General features: G+C 35.9%; 1 protein-coding gene across 8 annotated transcripts; it reads left to right on the top strand.

Annotated features, from left to right (window-relative positions):
• The first annotated feature begins 434 nt into the window (after window positions 1-434).
• On the top strand, window positions 435-18225 carry LOC104609738 (chaperone protein dnaJ C76, chloroplastic-like). 8 transcript variants are annotated; one of them, XR_016080089.1, is made up of 10 exons: window positions 436-750; window positions 2980-3108; window positions 3201-3330; window positions 3588-3708; window positions 6406-6487; window positions 14395-14448; window positions 15793-15831; window positions 16772-16871; window positions 17114-17274; window positions 17388-17879. XR_016080089.1 is itself a non-coding variant. In XM_088894151.1 (9 exons), exons 1-9 carry the CDS (start codon window positions 529-531, stop codon window positions 18041-18043), a joined length of 1008 nt encoding a protein of 335 aa, XP_088750277.1. In that variant the 5' UTR covers window positions 436-528; the 3' UTR covers window positions 18044-18225. The 8 variants fall into 8 exon arrangements, 7 of the variants coding, with proteins under 7 accessions (XP_088750278.1, XP_088750277.1, XP_088750280.1 ...); XM_088894151.1 differs by lacking the exons at window positions 17114-17274; window positions 17388-17879 and adding an exon at window positions 17913-18225; XM_088894154.1 differs by having other exon boundaries at window positions 17114-17881.
• The last annotated feature ends 5260 nt before the right edge of the window (window positions 18226-23485 follow it).

Here is a 23485-nt window from a genome sequence, read left to right as displayed (position 1 = left end):
ATTGACGTTTGCATTATTTGGAAATTTGGAATACATGTATTGTATTGTTAATTTATTATATGAATGCTTGGTTGGTTGGGTGCAGGTCTACTATATGGCCGGGTTCAATATCTCCACATCAGTTAGTCGGCTCGATGATACTCCGGGTCGGTTTCGGGTTGAATAGAACACGACCCGTTGACATCCCTGTCAGTGGTTAGGTTAGGCAAGTGGGAAATGAGCCAAAGCAAGCACTAACACGTGTCGGCTAGTGGGCACTGGGCAGGAAGTCTCGTGCATTGTCAAACTAGTAAAACTTAAGTAAGGAAAATAAATGGTGTAGAGAGTGCCATGTCAGCACTGAAAGAATTTCGCTCGTCTAAGTGGCGAATTTTCTCGTCCTCAATATTTTCGTAATTTTATTTTAAAAATAAATATCTTTATTTCCAGCTTCTCTCCCGCTAGTATTCCTATTTCCTGGTTTACAAAGAAACGAACACTGCGAGTCAGCAAGCGGAAGCTCTTTCAGTTTTCAGGGTTCTGGGATTGATGGCCAAACTACTGTCTACCGTCTGCACCGACGCTCTCGCATTCCAGAACCCATCACAGTTCTCTTGTTCTAGAAGCCGGTGGCGCGCGTTAGCGAGGAACAACAGCCCATGGATGAGCGTTGGTGGCCGGCGACGATGCTGCAAGATCAAGGCTACCATCAACAGCGACTTCACTTTACAGGAGGAATTCGCCGATGATTACTACACTGTGTTGGGATTGGTAACTGTTCTATTTCCGTTAGCTATTCTCTGTTTACGTTTCTGACCTTAATCATTGGAATTGATGTTGGATTTTAATCTCGACTAAATACAATGGGCTTGATTGGTCAATTATACGAGAAATTCTTTTCTCTTGTTTTTAACTTGTGCCACGTTGAAAAATTATAATAGGAGCTGAGGGATTAGATACCAAACAATGCGCGTGCATGTGTGTGTGGCGCAATGAGGTGCAGTTTGTGCGCACTCGCGTGGCGCGAGGGCGGCTGTGATCTAAGAGGCACAATTCAAAGTATTTTCTCTGAACCAGCACCTATTTTTTCTTGAGACGTGCCTCGGAGCTTCTCCAAAGTTTCAGTAAACTCAGAGCTTTTTCAAAGTTCTAATCCCAAGGTTCAAAGTATCGCGTATCGTTTTGGGACCCTTCCGATATGCCCCTACAGTGGGTGTATCAGTGGTCTGACCGGTTCAGGGGAGAACCGGTATGAAGGGGTCCTAGACCGGCTCCCCTGAACCAGTTTTGAACCTTGCTTGATCCTATTGTTGTAATTGCTCGATCTGTTCACTGCAAAAGGTCGTCTGGTGCTGATAACATTGTAGTGTTATATAGGCCATATGTAGATAAAGAATTGATCAATCTTAGGTAGCAGTCGATCCCAAATGGTTACACTTCTAAGTTTCGGTTTTATATGATTCTTGTAGAGTGGGGTGAATGGTTTTTCCAATTATGTTTTGAGCATGTCTGTATTTGATGTAGCAATGGAACCTAGTTTATTTCTCACCAAGGTGAAAATTGTAATAGTCTGTTTCAACTCGTAAGGAGTCTCTTTGGGAAAAAAGAACGGAAGGATAACATAGGTATTCCTTTTTATCTCTTCTAACTAACTTATGAGCAAAATTAGGACAATGACCTACTGTGGGCCGTGTTTCTGAGTCTGTGGTGAATATAACTGATTCAGTTACGATGAACTTCAATCAATGAGCAGAAAGACATACGCTATACTGTCCTAACATGAGGATCCATCAAAGTACAGACCACCTTATACATTCTTATAATGATGTGAAGTGCTAGCTGATATGGCATTTTAACAGATGATATTGTTTTGCAGGCCATAGAACAGGTTAAACTGATGTTGTCTACATTGGAGAGATTAAGAACCACTTGCCCAAAAAGAAATATGCAAAAAAGTGAAAAATAAAATGAAGTAGAGTAATGATGAAAAAAGATCCTAAATCTAAGTTCAGGAAAAGTACACAGATGAACTAGAACTATTTAAGATAAGAAAGAAAACACTGAAGATAGAACCATGACATGATCGTGAAGTTTTTATGCTCCTATTTCTCATACCGAGGACCTTGGAGTTTAGAGCCTTGGTCTTCTATCACATGCCTTGCTTCTACTTCCTGACAGGTTGGAACAATCCAAATTAGTTTGTGTTATCCAATTTTACTGTTGTAATTTTCACAGTAAGATTATCCCCATGACCTCCATGATGGACACATTAGGTGAAGTGGCTTTGGAATCATTGGGGATGGGCATCCACAAATATAAACATGGCATTATCTGATGGAAAAAATGAGAATAATGGTTCATATTCTCTCTCTCTCTCTCATCCTTACTTGAATCTCAAAGCCTTCAAAAACCAGTAAAAAATTTGTGGAAAATTCACAAGAAATCGTAAAAAATTTAAAACCAACCAACTTAAATTGATTTGGTCAGTTGAAATGAGAACTGCATAGCTGGTGGTGACAGCCTTATGGCCTTGGTGCTTGGAAAACTCACAAGCAGTCCTCAAGATCTTGACTCTCTTCTTTGATGCCAAGTGATTGTAATTGTAGGAAACTAAATTATTAGAAGAACCATAGAAAAAAAGAAAAACAGAGGAAGAAGAGAAGAGAGAACTGAGAGTTTAGAAGGGTTAATTGAGCCTATCAACTCCCTCACCATACAACTATTTCATTGAGATTATAATGGTAATTTTTACAAGAGTACCCTTGATAAGGGAGTGTAAATTAGCATTTCATTATGGTATATGATGTATATACTGAGTTCTCTCACTTAGCATTTGGACATTCTGAGTTAACAACTGTGTGCAGGTGGTCTATTCATTGCAATAACTGTCTTCACAAAATTATTTTGTGGCGTTTCAAACTTTTCTATTCTCTGTTTATTGTTGAGCAACCATTTTATCTTTTTATAAGCTTATCATCATTTGTTGGACAATGTTGCCAGTTGCCTGATGCAACGCCAGAGCAGATTAAGAAAGCTTACTATGACTGCATGAAAGCCTGCCATCCAGACTTGAGTGGCAATGATCCAGAGACCACAAATTTCTGCATTTTCATCAATGAAGTTTATGCGGTGGGTTCCAAAAATGCAACTGGGATAATCTAAAATCTAGTTGTCTGAGGTTCTTCCTTTTCTTTGGGTTAATGAGGATCATCGCAGTGCAGGTACTCAGTGACCCTGTGCAGCGTATGGTTTATGATGAAATTCATGGGTATGCATTGATGGCAATTAACCCTTTTGTGGATGATTCAAGCCCAAAGGATCATGCATTTGTCGATGAGTTTAGTTGCATAGGTATGGGGATTTTTCCATTTAGTTATTTTCTGGTCATCTGAATTAATAAGAAGAACAGTTTTTTCTCATCTTTCTACTTTACCATATTTCCGAAAATTTTCATTCTTTGTTTCCCCATTTTATTGCCATACATTTGTATGATGCAGAGATGGGGACGAAGTAAGTGATAAATGCATATTGTGAAGAAACCATTATGCATGGCATATAAAGGGCCCTCAGTATTGACATTGTAGTTATTCTGTGATCTGTATTTTTAGGCTGTAAAAATTGTGCCAATGTAGCCCCAGATGTATTCAAAATTGAGGAAGAATACGGTAGAGCCAGAGTCTGTAGCCAGTCTGGAAACCTTGAATTAGTTCAACAAGCCATTGATAGTTGGTAAGTACTTCAGGTACTTCATATGATATGTCAGAAATATTTTTAAAGAGGTTTGCATTCATTTTTGTTGCTTTTATGAGAAACATTAAAACTTGTACTCTCATATTTATTTTTGTCATTTATATTGCACATTTAAAATTAATAGAAAATCTAAGCCTAGAACCATCACTTTTGACATTAAAAGTTATACTTTTAAGTATTAGCTTTGCAATGCATTTGTTCATTAAGATGCTTGTGTTCCTGTTGTTTGTGCTGGATAAAGAAAAGAAATGATAACAAATGCCTTTGCACTTTGATGATTGTCATTTCAAAAATGTTTTTTTTTTACTACAATGAAGATCTTGAGTTCAACTTTGACAAGTGAATGAGTTCAATAGTGAAGTAATTTAAATGTTGCACAGGAGAAGTCAGGTTGGTATGTCTAGGTTTAGGTTTTATGGCATGGTCCCACTCCTCCGGTCTAATTTGGTGTTTGCCTTTAAAATGATCTGGAATTCATATTCATATAAGACATTGGAGGACTATATAAGTGGAAATATCCCAAAACATAAACAAGAATATAGTTTTATTATTAACACTTGTATGAGTAACAAATTTATAATATTAAAGTACTTGAACTTAGAGCTTGTCATGTGAGCCCAAATATAATTGTACTTCAGAACCGGCTAGTTGAAACTTATTTTTATATCCGGTTACTTGATGTACAAAATTGAATTATTCTCTTGAAATACAAGATAATGATCTAGTTTTGATAAATTACAATGCATGGGATCAAGTTTTATTCTCTGGAAATATGCTGAACTCATAGGTTTTTCTTGTACTTCTATAAGTTTTGATTGAAACTGATAAATGCAAATTCTACTTGAATAGTATCATGTTTACTAACCCTGAACCCAGCACTCTCTCTCGCTCGCTTCCCTTTCTCTCAAGTTATTGTTTTCTCTATTGCTATTCTACACCCAGTATTCTATTCTCGTGTTTGACCGAGTATTTATATACTCCTCCCATTTCCCAATTTTTTATAATTTGTTCTCACATTTAGTCCGTTTTATCTGTTTACATTACACCATAAAGAAATTGATTCATGTTGACTTGCAAGTTGATTTACCAAGCTACCTGTTTTATTCTCGGGTGAATTGATTTCATGTCTCCTGTTTTCCATCTATATTTACAATAGAAACCTAAAAATTACTTGGTTCCCATTTGCGTTTGAATTTTTTACTTTGGTAAAAGAAGATTGCAATGGATAAGAAAAGTCTACCTTTAGGAAGTCTTTGAAGAAGTGTTTTAAAAGGTGTGGGAGGCATACGCTTGGAGGTGTGCCTCCAGGCGAGGTGCTCCCAAAACGCCCTGAGGCGTATGCTAGAGGCATTGACACCTCTGAGGTGTACACCTCATGTGCTTTTTTCATGAGGCGTACGCCTCATGCACATCTCTTATATAAAAAGATAGAAAAAAAAAGAAAAAAGAAAAAAAGGATAAGGAAAGGAAAGGGAAGGGAAAGAAAAAGAAAGAGAAGAAAAAAAAAGATAAAAGGAAAGAAAAGAAAAGGAAAGAAAAGAAAAGGAAAGGGAGGGGAAAGAAAGTGATTTGTCCCTTACCCCTTCGGCTGGGGGGCTTCTCCCACCAGACCCCCACCCCCGCCTCCGCTTCGACAAGACCCCCCTTTCAACTAATGTTATGCATCTTTATTCTTCTTAATATAAAAGATTTTTATTAAAAATAAAGAAAAAATGAGCCCCCTTCCTCCTAACCCCCCTCCTCTTAAGGAGGCTTATGCCTCCTTGTGTTTGGGAGGCTTACGCCTCTTGCGTTTTGAACTACGCCTCACACCTCTAGGTAGTGGAACGCCTCACGTCATGCCTCCGCATTTTAAAACATTTCTTTCAAGAGATCCTTTGTTTTAAAGTATTTCTATGTATTATTGTGATTTCCAATTCCTCTATATGATTTTTTTAGATTAGAAAGGACATCTATATTTGGTTTGAAGTGGATGCCAAAGTGTACACAATGTTGAACAAAATTTTTTCCTTTGCCTTCTAGTTTCTATGAATACTTGAGTTGCCTTTTGTAGTGAAGATGGGCCTAATGGCCCATAGTGATTAATCTTTTTAATTAAAAGGATTAGGGAAAGGAGTGAGAGTACAAACAACTCTTCTCTTTCATCCCTTTCTCTTCCATCGTTCTCTTCCTCTTCTTCTCTTCTTGCTGTCTTCTTTTTGTTCTTCATTTTCTAATCAGATTTTTATTTCTTTATTTGGAACTGTTTTTCTTCTCTTTCTAAGCATATTAAGATGAAGAAAGTCTGAATCTTCTATCCTATTACTTTTTGAAAAGTTTTCGGTGTTTTTTGGTTGCAACTGTGGGGTATAGGAGTGTAAGCTTGTGGGATGAAATACTGAATTTAGTTGTTGGGACGGTTTTTGGCTTAGAGGAGTTTATTTGTATGCCAAGCTTTTTAAGTTTGAATTACACGATATTAGCAAAAAACTACTTGTATTACTTTTCAAATCTATCTATATTTATTGTGATTAAAATCATTATAAATCTGACACTTCATTCTCTAAGTGAATTTGTAAATTGTTGTCAATAATTTATTACCATATGTTTCATTTGATGTTCACTGTGTATATAAAAGTTTTTATGCCAGACTTAGAATCTGTTCTTAGTTGAATAACCTATTCACTGCTTTCTCAGCCCAGTTGATTGCATTCATTGGACCTCTGCTGCACAATTATCTCTTCTTGAAGATGAAATGCGCAGGGTAGAAAGAGTAAATGTAAGATACATCACAATTTCTTGCAATTCTCCTATTTTAAAACCAGTATTAATTTTTCTTTAATACTATTATGGTGATGATTTGCTTTCTTTGATACTGTCATGTAATTGCCCACTATGTTCACAAACTTCTGGTATTGGGTTCTCTAATCATTCATTTTCAATTTATGAGGGGTAACATTGATAAATAATATGCACTCATTATTAGATTCCACCAAGGGATAGCCAAAATTTATTATTCAAAGTTCAATCAATTTAGTTTCATTATGCTAGATGCTCAGGTTTTAAGATTTGTTTATCCTTGTACTAATAATTAAAGTGCCCTAATGTGCATGAAGGATTATTGGCTAAATTTTTTCTTTTGGATTGTGAATAATAAGAATGTTCTCATCTGACCTTGTGGAAGTGCAGAAGAAAGTTATGAATAATCAGTGAAGATATTATTGCATCAATCCTAAATAACTGGATATAAAGTTATGAATATGGACTCCACTGTCTAAACTGCTTATTTTATACATGGAAATCCTTGTACATTAGTCACCTGATTATTCAATTACTCTTTTTTTCATGGTCTTCTTGGCCTTGATTTACTCCTTACTTCAGTCTTCTTCTCTACCTCTTAGCTGTCTTTCAAGTGGAGGGGATGCACTTCTGCTAGTATTACATTGATAGATTGCTTTACTGAAATTTTAGTTGGTATTTTCTTGTGATCTTTTATGGGCTATGGCTGGTGGTCATGAAAATACCAATGAATAACACAAGCAACTGGATTAAAATCAGAAGGTGGAGCTCTGTCCATCTCATGATTGTATTGATGCTGTCTGAAGTAAAGTGGGGCATCCAGTTCCTTGGTGTAAATATGATTGATGCCAAAAATATTGGTTAACTTATGGTGTTGAACTACAGTTAGTTGATGACTCAAAGTAACTTCAGTACCACATACAGACCAATCTTTTTGTCTCAAAAGCTAAGCCTGAACCATGCACATCAAATAAACTAGAAACTACCCTTAACCAATATCTGTGAGATTTGAGACATGGAGTACACTGGTCAAACCATAATTATTTTGATGTTTGGCTTGAAATTGATTACTGTAGTGAGAATGGGCCGAATGGGCCCTAGTGTTCTTTATTTCTTTTAAGTAGTATTTAAAAGTTATGTTTCTTAGTTATGGGCCTTATGGGCCTTCTTTTATTTTCTTTAATTATCTCTTTAGTGCTGGCCGCCCCCGTTAAGGGCATCCAAGTAATTGTACTCAGGTTTAGAATTATTAATAAAAGTGATGAAAGGGGGCTAGAGAGAGAGGCTCGAATTCTTCTTTTCTCTCTTCCCTTCTTTTCTTCTTCCACAACCTATTGCTGAAACTTCTTTTCTTCTTCTTTCTCTTTCTCTCTTTTCTTCTTTTCTTGCATTATCTGAATTACTATAGGTGTAATTTTCAACTATTACTTTTCTGGATTTTAGAGCAATCTCTAGAAGCTCCAATTGAAAGTTTCTTTGACAACATTTGAGATTGGCTTGAAACTTAGGAGCTAATAATTAACTCTGTACTCTTCCCTCGAACATGTGAGGTTGATTCAACAGTAGGATATGATGTCAGATTTATTAGCACTGCTGCTGTTTCACAAGTCCTTTATTCTTGGTTTCTGGATATTGGACCTTTGACTGTCTTCTGCTTTTGGTTCTTTTTTGATTATCTGAAACATGTATATACTAGGTTATTTTGTGGACACACCAACTATTGCAAGTTGATAAAAATAGACATTTTCACATGCTACATGGTTAATCAAAGCATTTGACCCCTATCTTGAATCTAATGGAGGATAACTTGCTTTACGCTATGCTTTGTACTTACTGAAGGAGGAATAATTGTAATGTATAGGATATGGAATGGGTTGAGTAAATAGCCAGATAAATCAAGGCTTCATCCTTCCAATCTTATTTATACTCAATGTTTTAAATGGGATTAATCATAGCATTTTCTTCGAAACTTGGGTAGAAGTTTCTAAGGAACTCTTTTTAGATATGCAGAAACTACTTTGTGTTTGCTGGATTACAGCAGCCGAAGAAGAGGGAGAAGAAGAAGAAGAGAAGAAGATCTGAGAGAGGTGGCGTGTCCTCTTCAGCTGACCCAACAAGTTTATATAGATGATTATAAAATGATTACATGAACAGACTAGAATGTCCCTGATTAGTGATGAGACACCTAGACAAATAAAACAATTAAAACATTAAACATGTTTGGGCCCAATAACTAAATGCCCAATAACTAAGAACATAAGACACTAATAAGACTAACTTAAACACTAATAACAACCGAACCAACACTCCCCCTCAAGCTAAGCATGGATGTCAATCATGTTTAGCTTGCCAAGTAAGTCTGAGAACTTCATTGAAGCTAGTCCTTTAGTTAACACATCTGCAATCTGCATCTCGGAAGGAGTATAAGGAATGCAAAGTTCTCTTGAGACAATTCTTTCTCTAACGAAGTGCCGGTCAATCTCAATGTGCTTCGTCCCATCATGTTATACTGGATTATTTGCAATGTTGATGGCAGCCTTGTTGTCACAGTACAGCCTGAGAGGACACTCGACTTTTACCCTGAGCTCACCAAGAAGGGTTCTAAGCCACAACAGTTCTGCAACACCATGGGCCATAGCTCGATATTCAGCCTCTACACTCGATCTGGCAACCACATTCTGCTTTTTACTTCGCCATGTAACCAGATTTCCTCCAACAAACGTGCAATACCCAGAAGTAGACTTCCTGTCCCCAATAGAGCCAGCCCAATCTGCATCAGTATACGCTTCAGTTTCAATTTTGTTGTGTTTTTTGAATAGAATTCCTTTTCCTGGGCAAGTCTTCAAGTATCTGAGAATTCTTTCCACTGCTCTCATATGAGGAATCTTTGGAGAGTGCATGAACTGGCTGACTACATGTACAACATAAGCAATATCCGGTCAAGTGAGAGACAAATATATCAGCTTGCCTACCAGTTTTTGGTATCTTTCTCTATCAACGTTGTCCTCTCCAATTGATTCCTGTAGACCATGGTTCTGCTCTATTGGAGTATCTGCTGGTCTACACCCCATCATGCCTGTCTCCCCTAGTAGGTCAAGGACATACTTCCGCTGACATATATAAATGCCCTCTTTTGATCTAGCAACTTCAATTCCAAGGAAGTATCTCAGATGGCCCAAGTCTTTGATCTCAAACTCAGAAGCCGAGAATTCCTTTAATCTTTTTATCTCTTCCAGATCATCCCCTGTAATCACCATATCATCCACATAGACGATTAACACTATAAGTCGGCCATTTTGTTTCCTCATGAACAAAGTATGATCTGCACCACTTTGAGTGTATCCCACTCTTTTCATGGCCCCACAAAGTCTCTCAAACCAAGCCCGAGGAGACTACTTAAGGCAATATATAATGCTTTCCTCAGTTTACATACTTTTCCATCAAAGCCATAACCTGGTGGAGGATCCATAAATACTTCTTCACGTAGATCACCATTTAGAAAAGCATTTTTTACATCCAACTAATGTAGCTCCCATGAGAAATTTGCAGCCAATGACAATAAGACCCGGATTGTGTTAAGCTTCGCGACTGGAGCAAAGGTCTCTTTGTAGTCAATCCCTTCCTTTTGAGTAAACCCCTTGCCACAAGTCTGGCCTTGAATCTTTCAATGGACCCATCCTCCCTATGCTTTACAGTGAACACCCACTTGCATCCTACAATGCTCTTCCCTTCTGGTAGATCCACTAATTCCTAAGTCTTCTCTTTCATTAGGGCTTTCATTTCCTTATTCATAGCCTCTTTCCATCTTGGATCAGACACTGCTTCTGAGTACCTAGTAGGAACATGCACTGAGGAGAGAGGAGATACAAAGGAATAATAACGAGGAGATAAACATGAGTAAGAGACAAATTCAGCAATGGGGTGTCGGATAGTACAAGAGCGGGTAGACTTACAAAGAGCAATAGGGAGATCCAATAAGAAGTATGAGGGATGGGATTACCTGAAGTTGCTGAGGCAGATTGGTCCGAGTCTGATTGATTGCTGTCATGAGTTGGAGGGTCTTTCTTCCTTCTGTTGTAGGTGATTCTTATATCTTTCTGTTGCTTACTGGTGTCTCCAATTACATCTGCAACATCAACAGTGGTAACAAGAGTAATGGGAGCCTCACTAGGTTCACCTGGGATGCTACAACTAGGAGGATCAGGAGGAGAGGATGGAAGGCCCGAGGCAGAGAGAGGCACAAAACAGGAGGGGGAAGGAGAATCCAAAGAAGAATCCTCTTCCATCCCACTAGTCTCCCCCTAAAGAGGATTCTGGGAAGAATGAAAATAGGAGTGAGACTAAAAAAATATCACATATTTTGTGGCATACTTCTTCTTGGTGATGGGATCATAACACTTATAACCTTTCTGGGTAGGAGAGTACCCTAGAAAGATTCCTTTCGTAGCCCTAGGATCCAACTTGGACTTCTTCGGATCCTTAACATGTATAAAGCACACACAACCAAAGACTCTAGGTGGAAGAGGAAAATCTGGAAGATTAGGGCAAAGGACAAAGAAAGGAGTTTTCATACCAAACACCTTGGATGGCATCCGATTTATCAGATATGATGCGGTAAGGACAGCTTGAGACCAGTAGTGCTTGGGCACCTTGTGCTAAAATAATAAAGCTTGAGCGGTCTCCAATAAGTGTCTATTTTTGCGCTCAGCAACCCCATTCTGTTAAGGGGTACTAGCACAAGACAACTGATGTATCATGCCAACATCCTCCATGAATAGGTTCAAGGATCTTTCAAAATATTCCGCAGCATTGTCTGAACGGAATTGCTTAATCTTCTTATCAAATTGAGTCTCAATCATTTTACAAAATGCCATGGTTATCCGTGGCACTTCATCACGTCCTTTTAACAAGTAGATCCATGTGCATCGTGAATAATGATCAATAAAACTAATAAAGTAACGAAAGCCATCTATAGAAACAAGGGGTGAAGGGCCCCAAACATCAGAATGGACCAAATCAAAAGGAGCTTGAATTTCATTACTAGAAATTGGATAAAGGGTTCTACATTGTTTTGACAACTGACACACTTCACAAACTAAACTTTGACTCAAAATACCCTTAAATAATTCAGGAAACAATGCTTACAATGATGAAAAAGGTAAATGACCTAGCCTAGCATGCCACAAGTGTAACCTAGCTATTGACTCCACATTATTCTGACTACTGATTGCAGATGATTGTAAGGCCAAGCTTATGTCTGCATCAAAATAGTAGAGACCTCCACACCCATGACCACTCTCAATCATTCTCTTCGTCAATCTGTCCTGAAAGACACAATGAGTAGGAAAGAAAGTTACACTATAATTTAAATTCTTTGTAATCTTCTAAACAGATAAGAGATTGGAAGTAAGATTGGGAACATGTAGAACAGATTTAAGAGAGAGGTTCTTGCTTAGGTCAACTCCCCCTTTCCCCGAGATGGTGGAGAGAGAACCATCAGTAACCCTCATCTTATCTTGGCCAGACATCAATTGGTAAAAAGAAAATAAAGAGGACATGTGTGTCATGTGGTCAGTGGCACCAGAATCAATAATCCAAGAAGTAGAGTCAATAGAACTAGTTGTACTATAAGCAAAGACAATACCTGATTTGGCAAGAGAGGTGGAAGCAAGAAAATTAGTCCTTAGACGGGTTAAGGCCAGACTAAGGATCTCTACCTCATCAGCAGTGAAACCCAAGGATTCGGATGTGGGGAAATTAGTAGTCTGTCCCATGGGAGAAGATGCAACTGTAGGTGTGTTCTTTGAGCTATCACCACTCTGACTCGTAACATGATTCCCACTTGCTGTTTGATTCTTCTGGGGCTTCCTGTCTTTCCTTAAAGCAGCTGGTTTCAGATGAGGATAAAGAACCCAACAAGTCTCTTTTACATGCCTTTCACCACCACAATGAGAGCACTTAAGATGCCTCTTGTCTGAATGCTTGCTCCCCTTTTGGTTTGAAGAAATTAGGGCTGAATGTTCAACAGGCTATTCGGCTGGCTGTGTTTGAGTGTCAACTTGCATCTCTTTCCTCTTAACCTCTTCATTCCTTACTAGATAATAGACATGATGTAAATCTGGCAGTTCATCCCTTCCCAAAATTTGAGACCTTATGCTCTCAAGCATTGGGTCTAAGCAAGCCAAGAACTTAAAGGCTCTACCCTCCTCAATCTGTTTATCATGCCTCTCCTTGTCTTTTGCATTCTCCCAATCAAGAATAAGATGGTGATCGAGTTCTTCCCATAATCCTTTTAGGGTTGCAAAATATGTTGCAACTGTCATGTCTCCTTGTCTCAATGCAGCGATGTCTTGGTTCAGCCTATAAATTCTGGCATTGTTCTTTCTCTGTCCATAGGTTTTAGAGACTTTCTCCCAAATCTTAGCAGCAGTCGGAAAGTGTTGAACAGTCCTGGCCACTCTTGAAGTCATCGAAGCAAGCAGCCAGGACATAACAGTAGCATTTTCCCTATGCCATATTGCATACTCCGCACTACCCACTGTAGGTTCCTTCTGTCCATCCAGATAACCCATAAGATCCCGGGAAGTAATGAAGAGAATGGCTGAAACAGACCATTTTCTGAAATTATATTCATCTAACAGCACACTGGTGATCTGTAAGCTGTGCAGATTTGAATTTTCCAGATTAGGAGACCTCCCACCAGGTCTATTATCCCTAGAAGACACTTCTCCCGATATTGAAGACATCTCCTTCTTCTTACAGTGATCACAATTGAAAAACTCAGTACAAAGAGCACAATTTCAGACTTACTGAAGCTGTTGCAGGCCTGAAAAATCCTTGTAACAGAACTGAAACCAAGAACACTCCACTTCTGTACAGTGCTGAACTCTTCTGGACTGGACTGGACTTTGATTTCTGCTGTAGTAGACTGTGACCAACTGTACGAACCGAACTAGGACTGTCGAAGTCAGCCCTTCCACCTAGATCTGTTCCACACAGATCTCTCTTAGCAGCCGAATGGCTACTTCCTGCTGTAAGGTGTCTAGTAGGGCATCGATTTCTGGAACAAACTCCCCTTGGGCCCTACAACTAGGGGAAACCCTAGATACAGACCTTGCTGTGCTCTACGGTCAGCCCTAGGGTTCTTCACAGTGACCAAGACAGAAAAGAGAAAGGAAGAGAAAGGAAAAGAAAAGGGTCAAAAGGTTGCGACTGTAATCAGACAAACGAACCTTGCTCTGATACCATGTTTGCTGGATTACAGCAGCCGAAGAAGAGGGAGAAGAAGAAGAAGAGAAGAAGATCTGAGAGAGGCGGCGTGTCCTCTTTAGCCGACCTAACAAATTTATATAGATGATTATAAAATAATTACATGAACAGACTAGAATGCCCCTGATTAGTGATGGGACACCTAGACAAATAAAACAATTAAAACGTTAAACATGTTTGGGCCCAATAACTAAGAACATAAGACACTAATAAGACTAACTTAAACACTAATAACAGCCGAACCAACACTTTGTTTTGCTGCTCCTTATTAAAGTAGGAAAATAAGAGGAAAAAAGCTTTTTAAGTGTGCTGCAAGACACTCCCAAATTGTTCAAGAAGTGACATGCACTCCAAGTTTTTCCTCTCAGGATTACTAGTTAACTTTTTGGTGAGCATATTTCCATGTTTGTATTAGATTTTAACATTTAATGGCATCAATTTTATGTGACCTATGTTTCCTTAGTTATGCCAACTTGCTCTAATTGGCTTTAGGCATTGCTGTGGCTAGACAATTGTAAAAGTTCCCATTTTTGTTTCCCTTTGATGTGAAGATAGCATTTCTATCTTAACTGATTTCATTTTAAATGAAAGTTAAATTGGATAAAATTTGCTGTGCAGGTTGCGTTGATGCTTTCAGGAATGGGAACTTCATCAGCTGACGTTTTCAGAATGGTATGCCTTACTGGTTTTTCAAGTACTTCCAGGATTAATTTTTGATAATTGGCCTAACCTTAAAAAAAAAAAAAGAAAAACAAGAATATAACAACAAAATAATAGTTTCTTCTTCGATCTTTTTCCTGACAGACTGATTAATCATCAACCATTCACATTTTGATATATATAGGTTTTACTGTTTTAAGGGTCTTTGATGGTTCTCTTGTTTTTTTTCAAAGGTAATTGTCATTAACAGTAATTTTTTTCACTTATAAAAAACAGTATTTTCACTGATGGGGTAGCTTCTGTTGCCACTTTGTTCAAAGTAGTTTAAGAGGGACGAAAGAGCAATTGTAAATCTGAAGTATATGCTTATATGTTGTTTCATGTTTCTAGCTCTAGGATGGAAAGAATTTTCATTCACTAACAGGAAAGGATCAAAATATTGATATGTTCGACACCAAAAAGTGGGTACCGATGCATATCAATATGGCCGATACCCTTTGTTTATTTTTTTATTTTATAAGTATCAGATGCTTATACACCCTCTGAAGTTTTAAAATCCTGGAACCATTATTGTATCGGTGTATCTATGCATTTTGGGGTCCACAAATACTGATACGATATGCTTGTATGGGGTGTATCGTATTGATATTTCGATCCTTGCTAACAAGATGGCTCATGACATCACAATACAACCTGATTCTTATAACCATGCCCGGATTATGTCATAAAGAACAATAACCATGCATTGCTAATTATCTAAGGTCCCGTTTGGTTCACAGGAATAGGAATCTGGAATCGGCATTGGAATGGGCCATTCCGGTTCCAACTGTTTGGTTGGGCAGAATCGGAATCCCATTCCCATTCCTGGTGGAATGGCATTCCTCCATTTGAGGGAATGGCCATTCCCTCCCCTCCCTTGGGAATGAAATCCCATTCCAGCTGATTTCAATTCCCATTCCGATTCCTGTCTGAACCAAACAGACTATGGGAATAGACCATTCCGATTCTGGTTCCGAAGGATTTCGATTCCGATTCCGACTGTGGACCAAAAAGACCCTAAGACTTCCGTCTTGTTCTTTTACAAGAGAGGGACTGTCTTTAGAACTTCTCTTCTCCAATACTTACATTTTGGGAAAGAGAATCAGTTTGAAGTTCTGCTAGTGATGTTCCTACATGATTTGGAATGGTGATGCTACAATGATTCATCCTTCATATATGCCAACTTAATGAATTTGGAAAATCACCTCAATTAATGTCAACTGAATGAAATTGAATAATGGTGGACATCCAAATCATTTTTAGCTCTATGTTGCTTTTTCTTTGACATGGCCTTGGCATTTCTAACTTATATGGCAGGCAAGCATCCGTTGGGAAAAGAGGCAATCAAAAGTATTGGTAAGGAGTCTAATGCTCTACCCGGGTTTTCACTAACATCTTACCTCTACCTAATGCTTGGTTTTCACCTTTGATATATTCTTGGTGTTAAAGTAGATAATATTTAATAAGAGATGGAGAAGCAAGTTGACAGTTTGCTATCCAACAAAGAACGAGCAGGAGACTAGAAAGAAAAAGAACTCTTACTGTTAGATTAAACAACAAAGAGATAGCTTACATAGAAGAAGAAGAGAGAAAGATGAAAATAAAAGAGAATTATATGGCTACAACAAGAACCCTCTGAACCAAAGATTTATTCATCAAGTAATCTTCTTCTGAATTTCAAGTATGACTGTCTATAAAATCAATATAAGGGCTCAGATCTCCCTTCAAAAACTCCAAACTCAACTAGGAAACCGGCCCAAAACAACTTCAAATTACTTCAAAAACTAAAGGCAAAGCTTTATGTAATCTTTAGGGACTCTCAAATAAAGACTGACTAGTAAAATACCTTTATCAATCCTATTACAAATAAACAAACTGAAAAACAACTCCAAAAGATAAAAAGGGAAAGATTCAAACCGTTTGGTTTCATTGGATAGACTTCCATAGCTATCTTAATTATACCAAATCATGCAAAAAAGACAACCTTGTCACTTAAAAATTACACTGAAAGAAATATGACATGCTTCTAACTTCAGATTTTAAAACTCTATACTAAAACTATTAACTATTTTGACCCTTTTAACCAGTAAACCTTACCTCTATAACACTAATAGATTACAAAATAAATTAATAAAAAAATCAATATTTTGAATCTTTGATCACTCATTGGTGTAGGAATTAGAAAATTGATTTCATGTCACATGGACATTGCTCCCTATGATCCATGCATTTCATCTACTTTTTCTTTTCCTTTTCTTATTTTTCAAAGACATTTCTTTCATGTACTCCTTTGCAGGAAAAGGCAAAATTGAGAATGATGAAGCAAAAGGATTCTGATAAAACTGGATCTTACTGGAGTGACCTTTGGGGAAACCCAAAAGACTACCAAAATACAGGTATTGTGGACAAAATAATCAAATACTAAAGTTTTTGAACTTACCAGATAGGTGATAAATAGTTCTGGTTTGTCTATTTTCTTAACCTTCCCATGTGTTTAATTTGCATTTCATGGGGCCTTCTCTTTATTATATAGATTAATTGTATAACGGATAGTGTTAACAAAAAAAAAAAAAAAAATCTAGTACAGACCAGCCTTGTTCTACAATAATGCGATCTACTTGGTTAAATGCTGTATCAGCCTAGCTCCGGAGGATGCTGATCTGTGTGACCCAGGATTTCTGGTTAAAATGGATAGGATTCTGAATTTGTGGCACAAAATGATGTGATTCTTTCAAGTCTTTCCAGAACTTGGTGCTTCTCTTTTTGCAATTTGCAGCATTTTTGGAGAAACTACACAAGGTATAGGCTAGTGGGTCCTTGCAGAAGACTCAAATCAATCTAGGTTGCCTCTTTACAATAAAATCAAACCATTGATATCCAAAAAGTATTAATCAAGTGTTGTGTTGTTTTAGGCTTTTAGCCCCTAAGGCTGCACTGCCCACTTTGTTATGCCAAAGGCTAGGTCTGCATCCAGTCTACCTGTTACAAAACCCCGGATAGCTGGGACCATCATTGGGTAATAACCCTCTACTATCCAGAAACAGTAAGATTGTTACTAGATATATCGTAAAATGTAAGCCTGATTGGTGCATTTTATCAAGTTGAAAAGCTTCTCCCATTGAATGACAATTTTCCCCTGCTCTTGTAATTGAAGTAATCTTCTTCTAATGATACACCACCTTTAATGGATTAGGTTATCTCCAAGTAATGACCTTGTCTTCATCCCAAAGAGATACCACATATCTGTCGATCAGATCAATTTTTTGAGTGATGTTCATATATTTTGGTTGTGTTCCATTCTGCTGTAAAAATTAGAGGAGGGGGGAGAAGGGAACTTACTGTTTTTTTTTGGTAAGAAACGATTTGGTCTCGAAAAAGCAGAAACTGTAACTAGTATCATGCACATCTCTAGGTCTCTATTAACTTCTTTTTTGTAGCAGAGGACCTGGAAGAGAGAGCAAAGAGAGCTGCTGCTGCTTCTCGAAGATGGAGGGAGTACTCAAGGAAGGGTGCTGATAGACCTCCCAGATTCAAACTTCCTGAGGCAATTTCTAACCACAAGGAATGATAAGCTAATCTCGGTCACATATATTTGTTCCGAGTCAGCACATAATTGATTCTGTAAAGCTAATTATTTGTATTATTTTATAATCCATTTAAACCGATAGCCATTCTTATGACTGGAAAACATTCTTAATTAGGTTAAATAAATTGCAAAAGCAGTATTGAAGTATACAAGATTACTTACTATATTGCATCATTTCTCCTAGAAGGAGATGCATTAGAGTTTTGACACTTGACAGATTCTTGAGGACACTTCGATGTAACATTTTCTTTTTAAGTCTTACGATCTGTTTGGAAGAGCTGAGCTGAAGGCTCAGTTTAGCTGGTTCAGCTGCTTTGAAGTTTGAAGCGCTCCGAATAACTATTCAAAGAGACAGACCTTCAAATGACTGACTGACAGCCGTTTTGAGCTAACAGGATTTTTCACCAATTATAGGCTGTCTGTGTGGGGGCCACCTTGGAAAGTTAGAAACTGCTCCTGTGTTTCAGCCCCATGTGGGGCATTTCAGCTAAGCTTGTTCCTGATTTTGGGAGGGCTGAATGTTGCCTGTTTGGGTGGGATTTCATGTCCAGCCTGGGAGTCATGTTTGGCAAAAAAATCCGGAAAGCCCAAATAGGCATTCATTCAGCCGAGAAATTGACTTTCCCCTAAAGCCGATTTTAATAGGTTCTCCAAAGTGGTTCAATGAAAACAGCTCAATTAAAACTGAAGACTTCCCAAACGGGACCTTACTTTATTTGAAAGAAGCAACATATCAAGACCTCTTTTCACAGGTATATAATGCTTAGAGTTAATAAAATATAAACCATTTGAATGGTATGTATTTTTCCATGGACATGTATCTTACAGTCTTCAAGTATATGGCTAAGCTTGTATATGCATCTGAATTCATACTCCCGTCTCCGTTTCCATGCAACACTGCAAGTATATATGGCTTCAAGTCTTCAACTCAGGAGTACAGGATAGCCATCTTCAGAGCATTTGCAAGCCACAAACACAAAGCAGATTACAAATTTACCTCCAAAGACAGAAAAAAAAAGGAGAAACTAGTTTTGTTAAATCAATTTAACACTAAGGCTGTGTTTGGTTGCAATGCAAATAAATTTGCACTAATGCAAAATTATGATAGCCCAAATGATTTGAGTGTAAATTCTGACCTATTTTTGTTTCAAATTTTAGTTTATTTTGTTTGATTGCAGTACAAATGAAGTAAATTAAGACATGAAACAGAATAAAGTAAAACACAAGACAAAATTAAACGAGAGTTTGCATTTTTTTTTTCATTTGCACTTCCATGCATTTGTATTAGTGCAAATAAAATTGCATTGCAACCAAACACAAACTAAATGAAAATATCACGTCCAATCTTGATACTGGTAGAAAAAAGGGAGAAGATTTAAAGAAAAGGAAAAAAAAATCATCCAACAGTGTATAAATGTATAAAACTATAAATTCACCAACAGAGAAATTAACCAGTTAGAGCAAATGTATAAATTCATCCAATAGTGGATGCAACTGCATAAGCCCATGACTTGAGATGCTTCTTCATGGCCATGGCATCACTAAGTGGAGGCATCTGATGCAGCTTTTCAAGCCTCTGAAACTCACTTGCCTTCTCCATCTTTTGAAGCTCAGGAATTCCATCATGTAGACCAACCCCTGTGAGACTAAAACACAAATCACTGAACCCTTTGGCATGATTGTGTTCATTCTTCTTCTGATGCTTACCTCTTCTTTTTCTACTAGATTTGCAGCACTGCTTGTTTCTTTGACTCTTTTGTTCCTTAGATGATTCCGAGCTTTCCACCCTTCCTGTTTCTACTGGCTTCATTATCTGCATCTCATTTTTTAGAATCAATTCAATTGATTTCAAGCTTGTTTGGACCAAAATCTTGGCTTCTGAAGATTCATTCTGTTGTTTATGAAGGATTTGAATTGTGGGTTTGGGTGCATCTGTATTGGATAAATCTTTAAGAGGAAATGGAGTGCACTATCCATCACTAGAAAAGGTAAAAGATGGTGGTGGTGGTGGTGATAAGATATTGGAAAAGAACCAGAGAGAGTCTAGGATTTGTATGGTCTTTCCACCATCCATGAAAGCTAAGGAAGGAAAAGTGGAGAGAATTTCAAACAGAGCGGAGAAATAGATATACTAGGGTCTGGGCAATGAGAGATTGAGAGCTTCCCAAGTGACCGCAGCTTTGTTTGTTGGTGCATGTGGGAGACTTTGAAAGCTTCTGAGGTTGTGAATTGTGATTACTCTGAAGTTGTTTCTTTAATTGACCTAAATTAACCATACTGCGTTGCTACTTAGAGTATAGTATGAAGGGTTTTTTGGTCATTTAGTTGGACTTGGAAATGGGCTGGGATTCCTAGGTTTGAACTTTGACCTATTTTGAAAGTAGTTGGGGTTTTTTTGTAATCGCCATTTCTGGACCAGTAGTCCAATCCATTTACTCCTTTCATTTTCAGCTCTACATGTGTCCTTCACTACATTGATTTTCTGCTTGATAAATAACTATTACTATATTAAGAGAAAGCTAAATAATAGAAAGCATCATATAATAAAATATCCCTTATAGTTTCATGGATTTACTAAAATCTATCCTATAGCTAGCATTTTACTAAAACACCACTTATAATTTGTAATGGATTTAATTAATCTTCCATTAGATGACAGTGGAAAATGACTGTGTTTACCCTAATGTTCATTTAAATAAATTTAATCAAAAGAAAATAAAAATAAAAATACTATTTTTGCCCTTAATAAGACACAGGCAACCACTCTATTGGCTATATTTGGTCGATTTTTTTTTATACAAAGAAAGTATTTATGGTATTTTTGAAATAAAAATATGGGCCTATGGCAAAACAAACACTCCTTAATGAAAGGTTGATTAAGTAAATAAGTTGTAAAATATATGAGATGTTTTAGTAAAATGAAAACTATAAGGTAGGTTTAAGTAAATATGTAAAACTATAAGGTTGTAGGAATGACAATGGGGCGGTGATCATATTCCCCGTCCCCGACCCCAATTTTGAAATTAACCCCATCCCCGTTCCCTGACGAGGATGGGTTCCCCGTGGGGACCCGAATCCCCATCCCCGCGGGCGAGCACCTCAATCCCCATCCCCAACCTTGACCACGACCTTGACTGGGGATTCCTATCAGTCCTCATCCTCGCCCCCGCCCCCGCCCGTCAAAACAATCCCCATCCTTAACCCCATTGGGTGGGGGAAGTCGGGTCCCCGCTGGGGATGGGGAAAATTTTCATCCTAAAAAGTGTGTTCTAATAAATGACCCTAATAAAAATACATAGGAGTATACAATTGTTTTATATTTTCAACTTTTTAAATAATTAATAATTATTCATATTTTATATACTACTTTTAATAAAATTTTATAATACAAAAATAACAATAATTAATTTTAGTTAGGTTTATTTATCAAACTGAAGAAACCGACTAAACTGATTAACTTGGCCCAAGTTTGTTGGTTTTCTAGTATTTTAGGTTGGCTTTGGTTCAAAAATTTCTCAATTCGACCAAGTTGGATCAGTTTCACTTTGGCCATGGATATATATTAATATTTTATATTTTAAATATAGAAAAGTGGGAATTTTTCCATACTTCTTAGTCTAAAATGTTTTATATCATAAATCTAATTTTTAAATTTATTTTTTAATAATTGCACTGTGATTTTTAAAATTAAATTTAAATTTTAAGTTTAAATCTTTTGAGCAGATTGACCAAATCAAAAAGTTGACCCAAACCGTTACAACTTGAGTGGGTCGATTTTCACAAAAAGTTAGTTGATTTCAGTTGACCAACTCCCTAATTTTAGTATATATAATTATATAATAAATATAGATTAAGAGTTTAAAATTACTATTAATAAATATTAATTTTTTGAATGTTATTTTCTCGAATTATTACTCAATATAAGTGAAATTAATTATTTACAATATTATGTAAAAATATTAAATTATTATTATTTTCAATATTATGTTATAGTTATTTTTCTACTTTTTAGATTTTTTTTTAAAATTTATTACATAATTTCTTTATTTTAAATATTTAAAATCTAGTTACATTAAATATTTTATTATTTAAATAATTAAATAATATGTAAAATATTTAAATTTTAAAATATTGATTATTTATTGAATTTATATTTATATTTTAAATATAATTTTTAATATAGAAAAGTGGGAATTTTCCCATATTTCTTAGTCTAAAATGTTTTAAATCATAAATCTAATTTTTAAATTTATTTTTTAATAATTACATTATAATTTTTAAAATTAAATTAAATTTTTAAGTTTAAATCTTTTGAACAAACTGACCAAACAAAAAAATTGACCCAAACCGATACAACTTAAGTGGGTCGATTTTCACAAAAAGTTGGTTGATTTCAGTTGATCAATTCCCTAACCTGGTCAGGTCAATTTGATTGGCCAAATAACCTACAACTGAACCGAACCAACTCATGAATACTCATAATTTCAGCAAATTAATATCTTATCTCCGATAAATAACGATAGTTTAATCTCCAATAATTATTAAAAATTTATAGAAAAAATACACAATTATTGAAAATATATTGATAATGAAAAATACAATAATTATAGAAATTATAAAAATACAATAAGTACTAAAAATATATTAACTTAGTTAGTAAATAGTATAATTTCAAATAATAATTTAATCTCTAATAAATATTAATTAATAGCTTATAACAAAAATACAATAAGTACAATAAGTTATATTTAAAATTTTCAATAATAGTAATTTAATCTTCAATAACTATTGAAAGTTTTCTGTTAAATAACAAAAAAAAAAATAAATTTATACATAATCATTGAAAATACATTTATCACAAAAGGAAATAAATATTAATTTTAGTATATACAATTATATAATAAATATAGATTAAGAGTTTAAAATTATTATTAATAAATATTAATTTTTTGAAAGTTATTTTCTCGAATTATTACTTGATATAAGTGAAATTAATTATTTACAATATTATATAAAAAGATTAAATTATTATTAATTTCAATATTATGTTATAATTGTTTTTCTACTTTTTAGAATTTTTTTAAAATTTATTACATAATTTCTTTATTTTAACTCTTTAAAATCTAGTTATGTTAAACATTTTATTATTTAAATACTTAAATAATATGTAAAATATTTAAAATTTTCAATAATGATTATTTATTGAATTTAATTATCCATAAAATCATAATTTGTACTGTTATTACATAACTTCATTATTAATTTTGTAATATACTAAATTATTATTAATTTCAGTATTATGTTATAATTGTTTTTCTACTTTGAAGAAATTTTTTAAATTTATTACATAATTTCGTTATTTTAACTATTTAAAATCTAGTTATGATAAATATTAAGTTATTTAAATTGATAATCCGGAAAACA

Source organism: Nelumbo nucifera, chromosome 1 (assembly GCF_055504915.1).
Source record: "Nelumbo nucifera cultivar China Antique chromosome 1, China Antique-T2T, whole genome shotgun sequence".
Lineage (NCBI taxonomy): Eukaryota > Viridiplantae > Streptophyta > Magnoliopsida > Proteales > Nelumbonaceae > Nelumbo > Nelumbo nucifera.
This window is presented reverse-complemented; position numbering and strand designations above follow the sequence as displayed.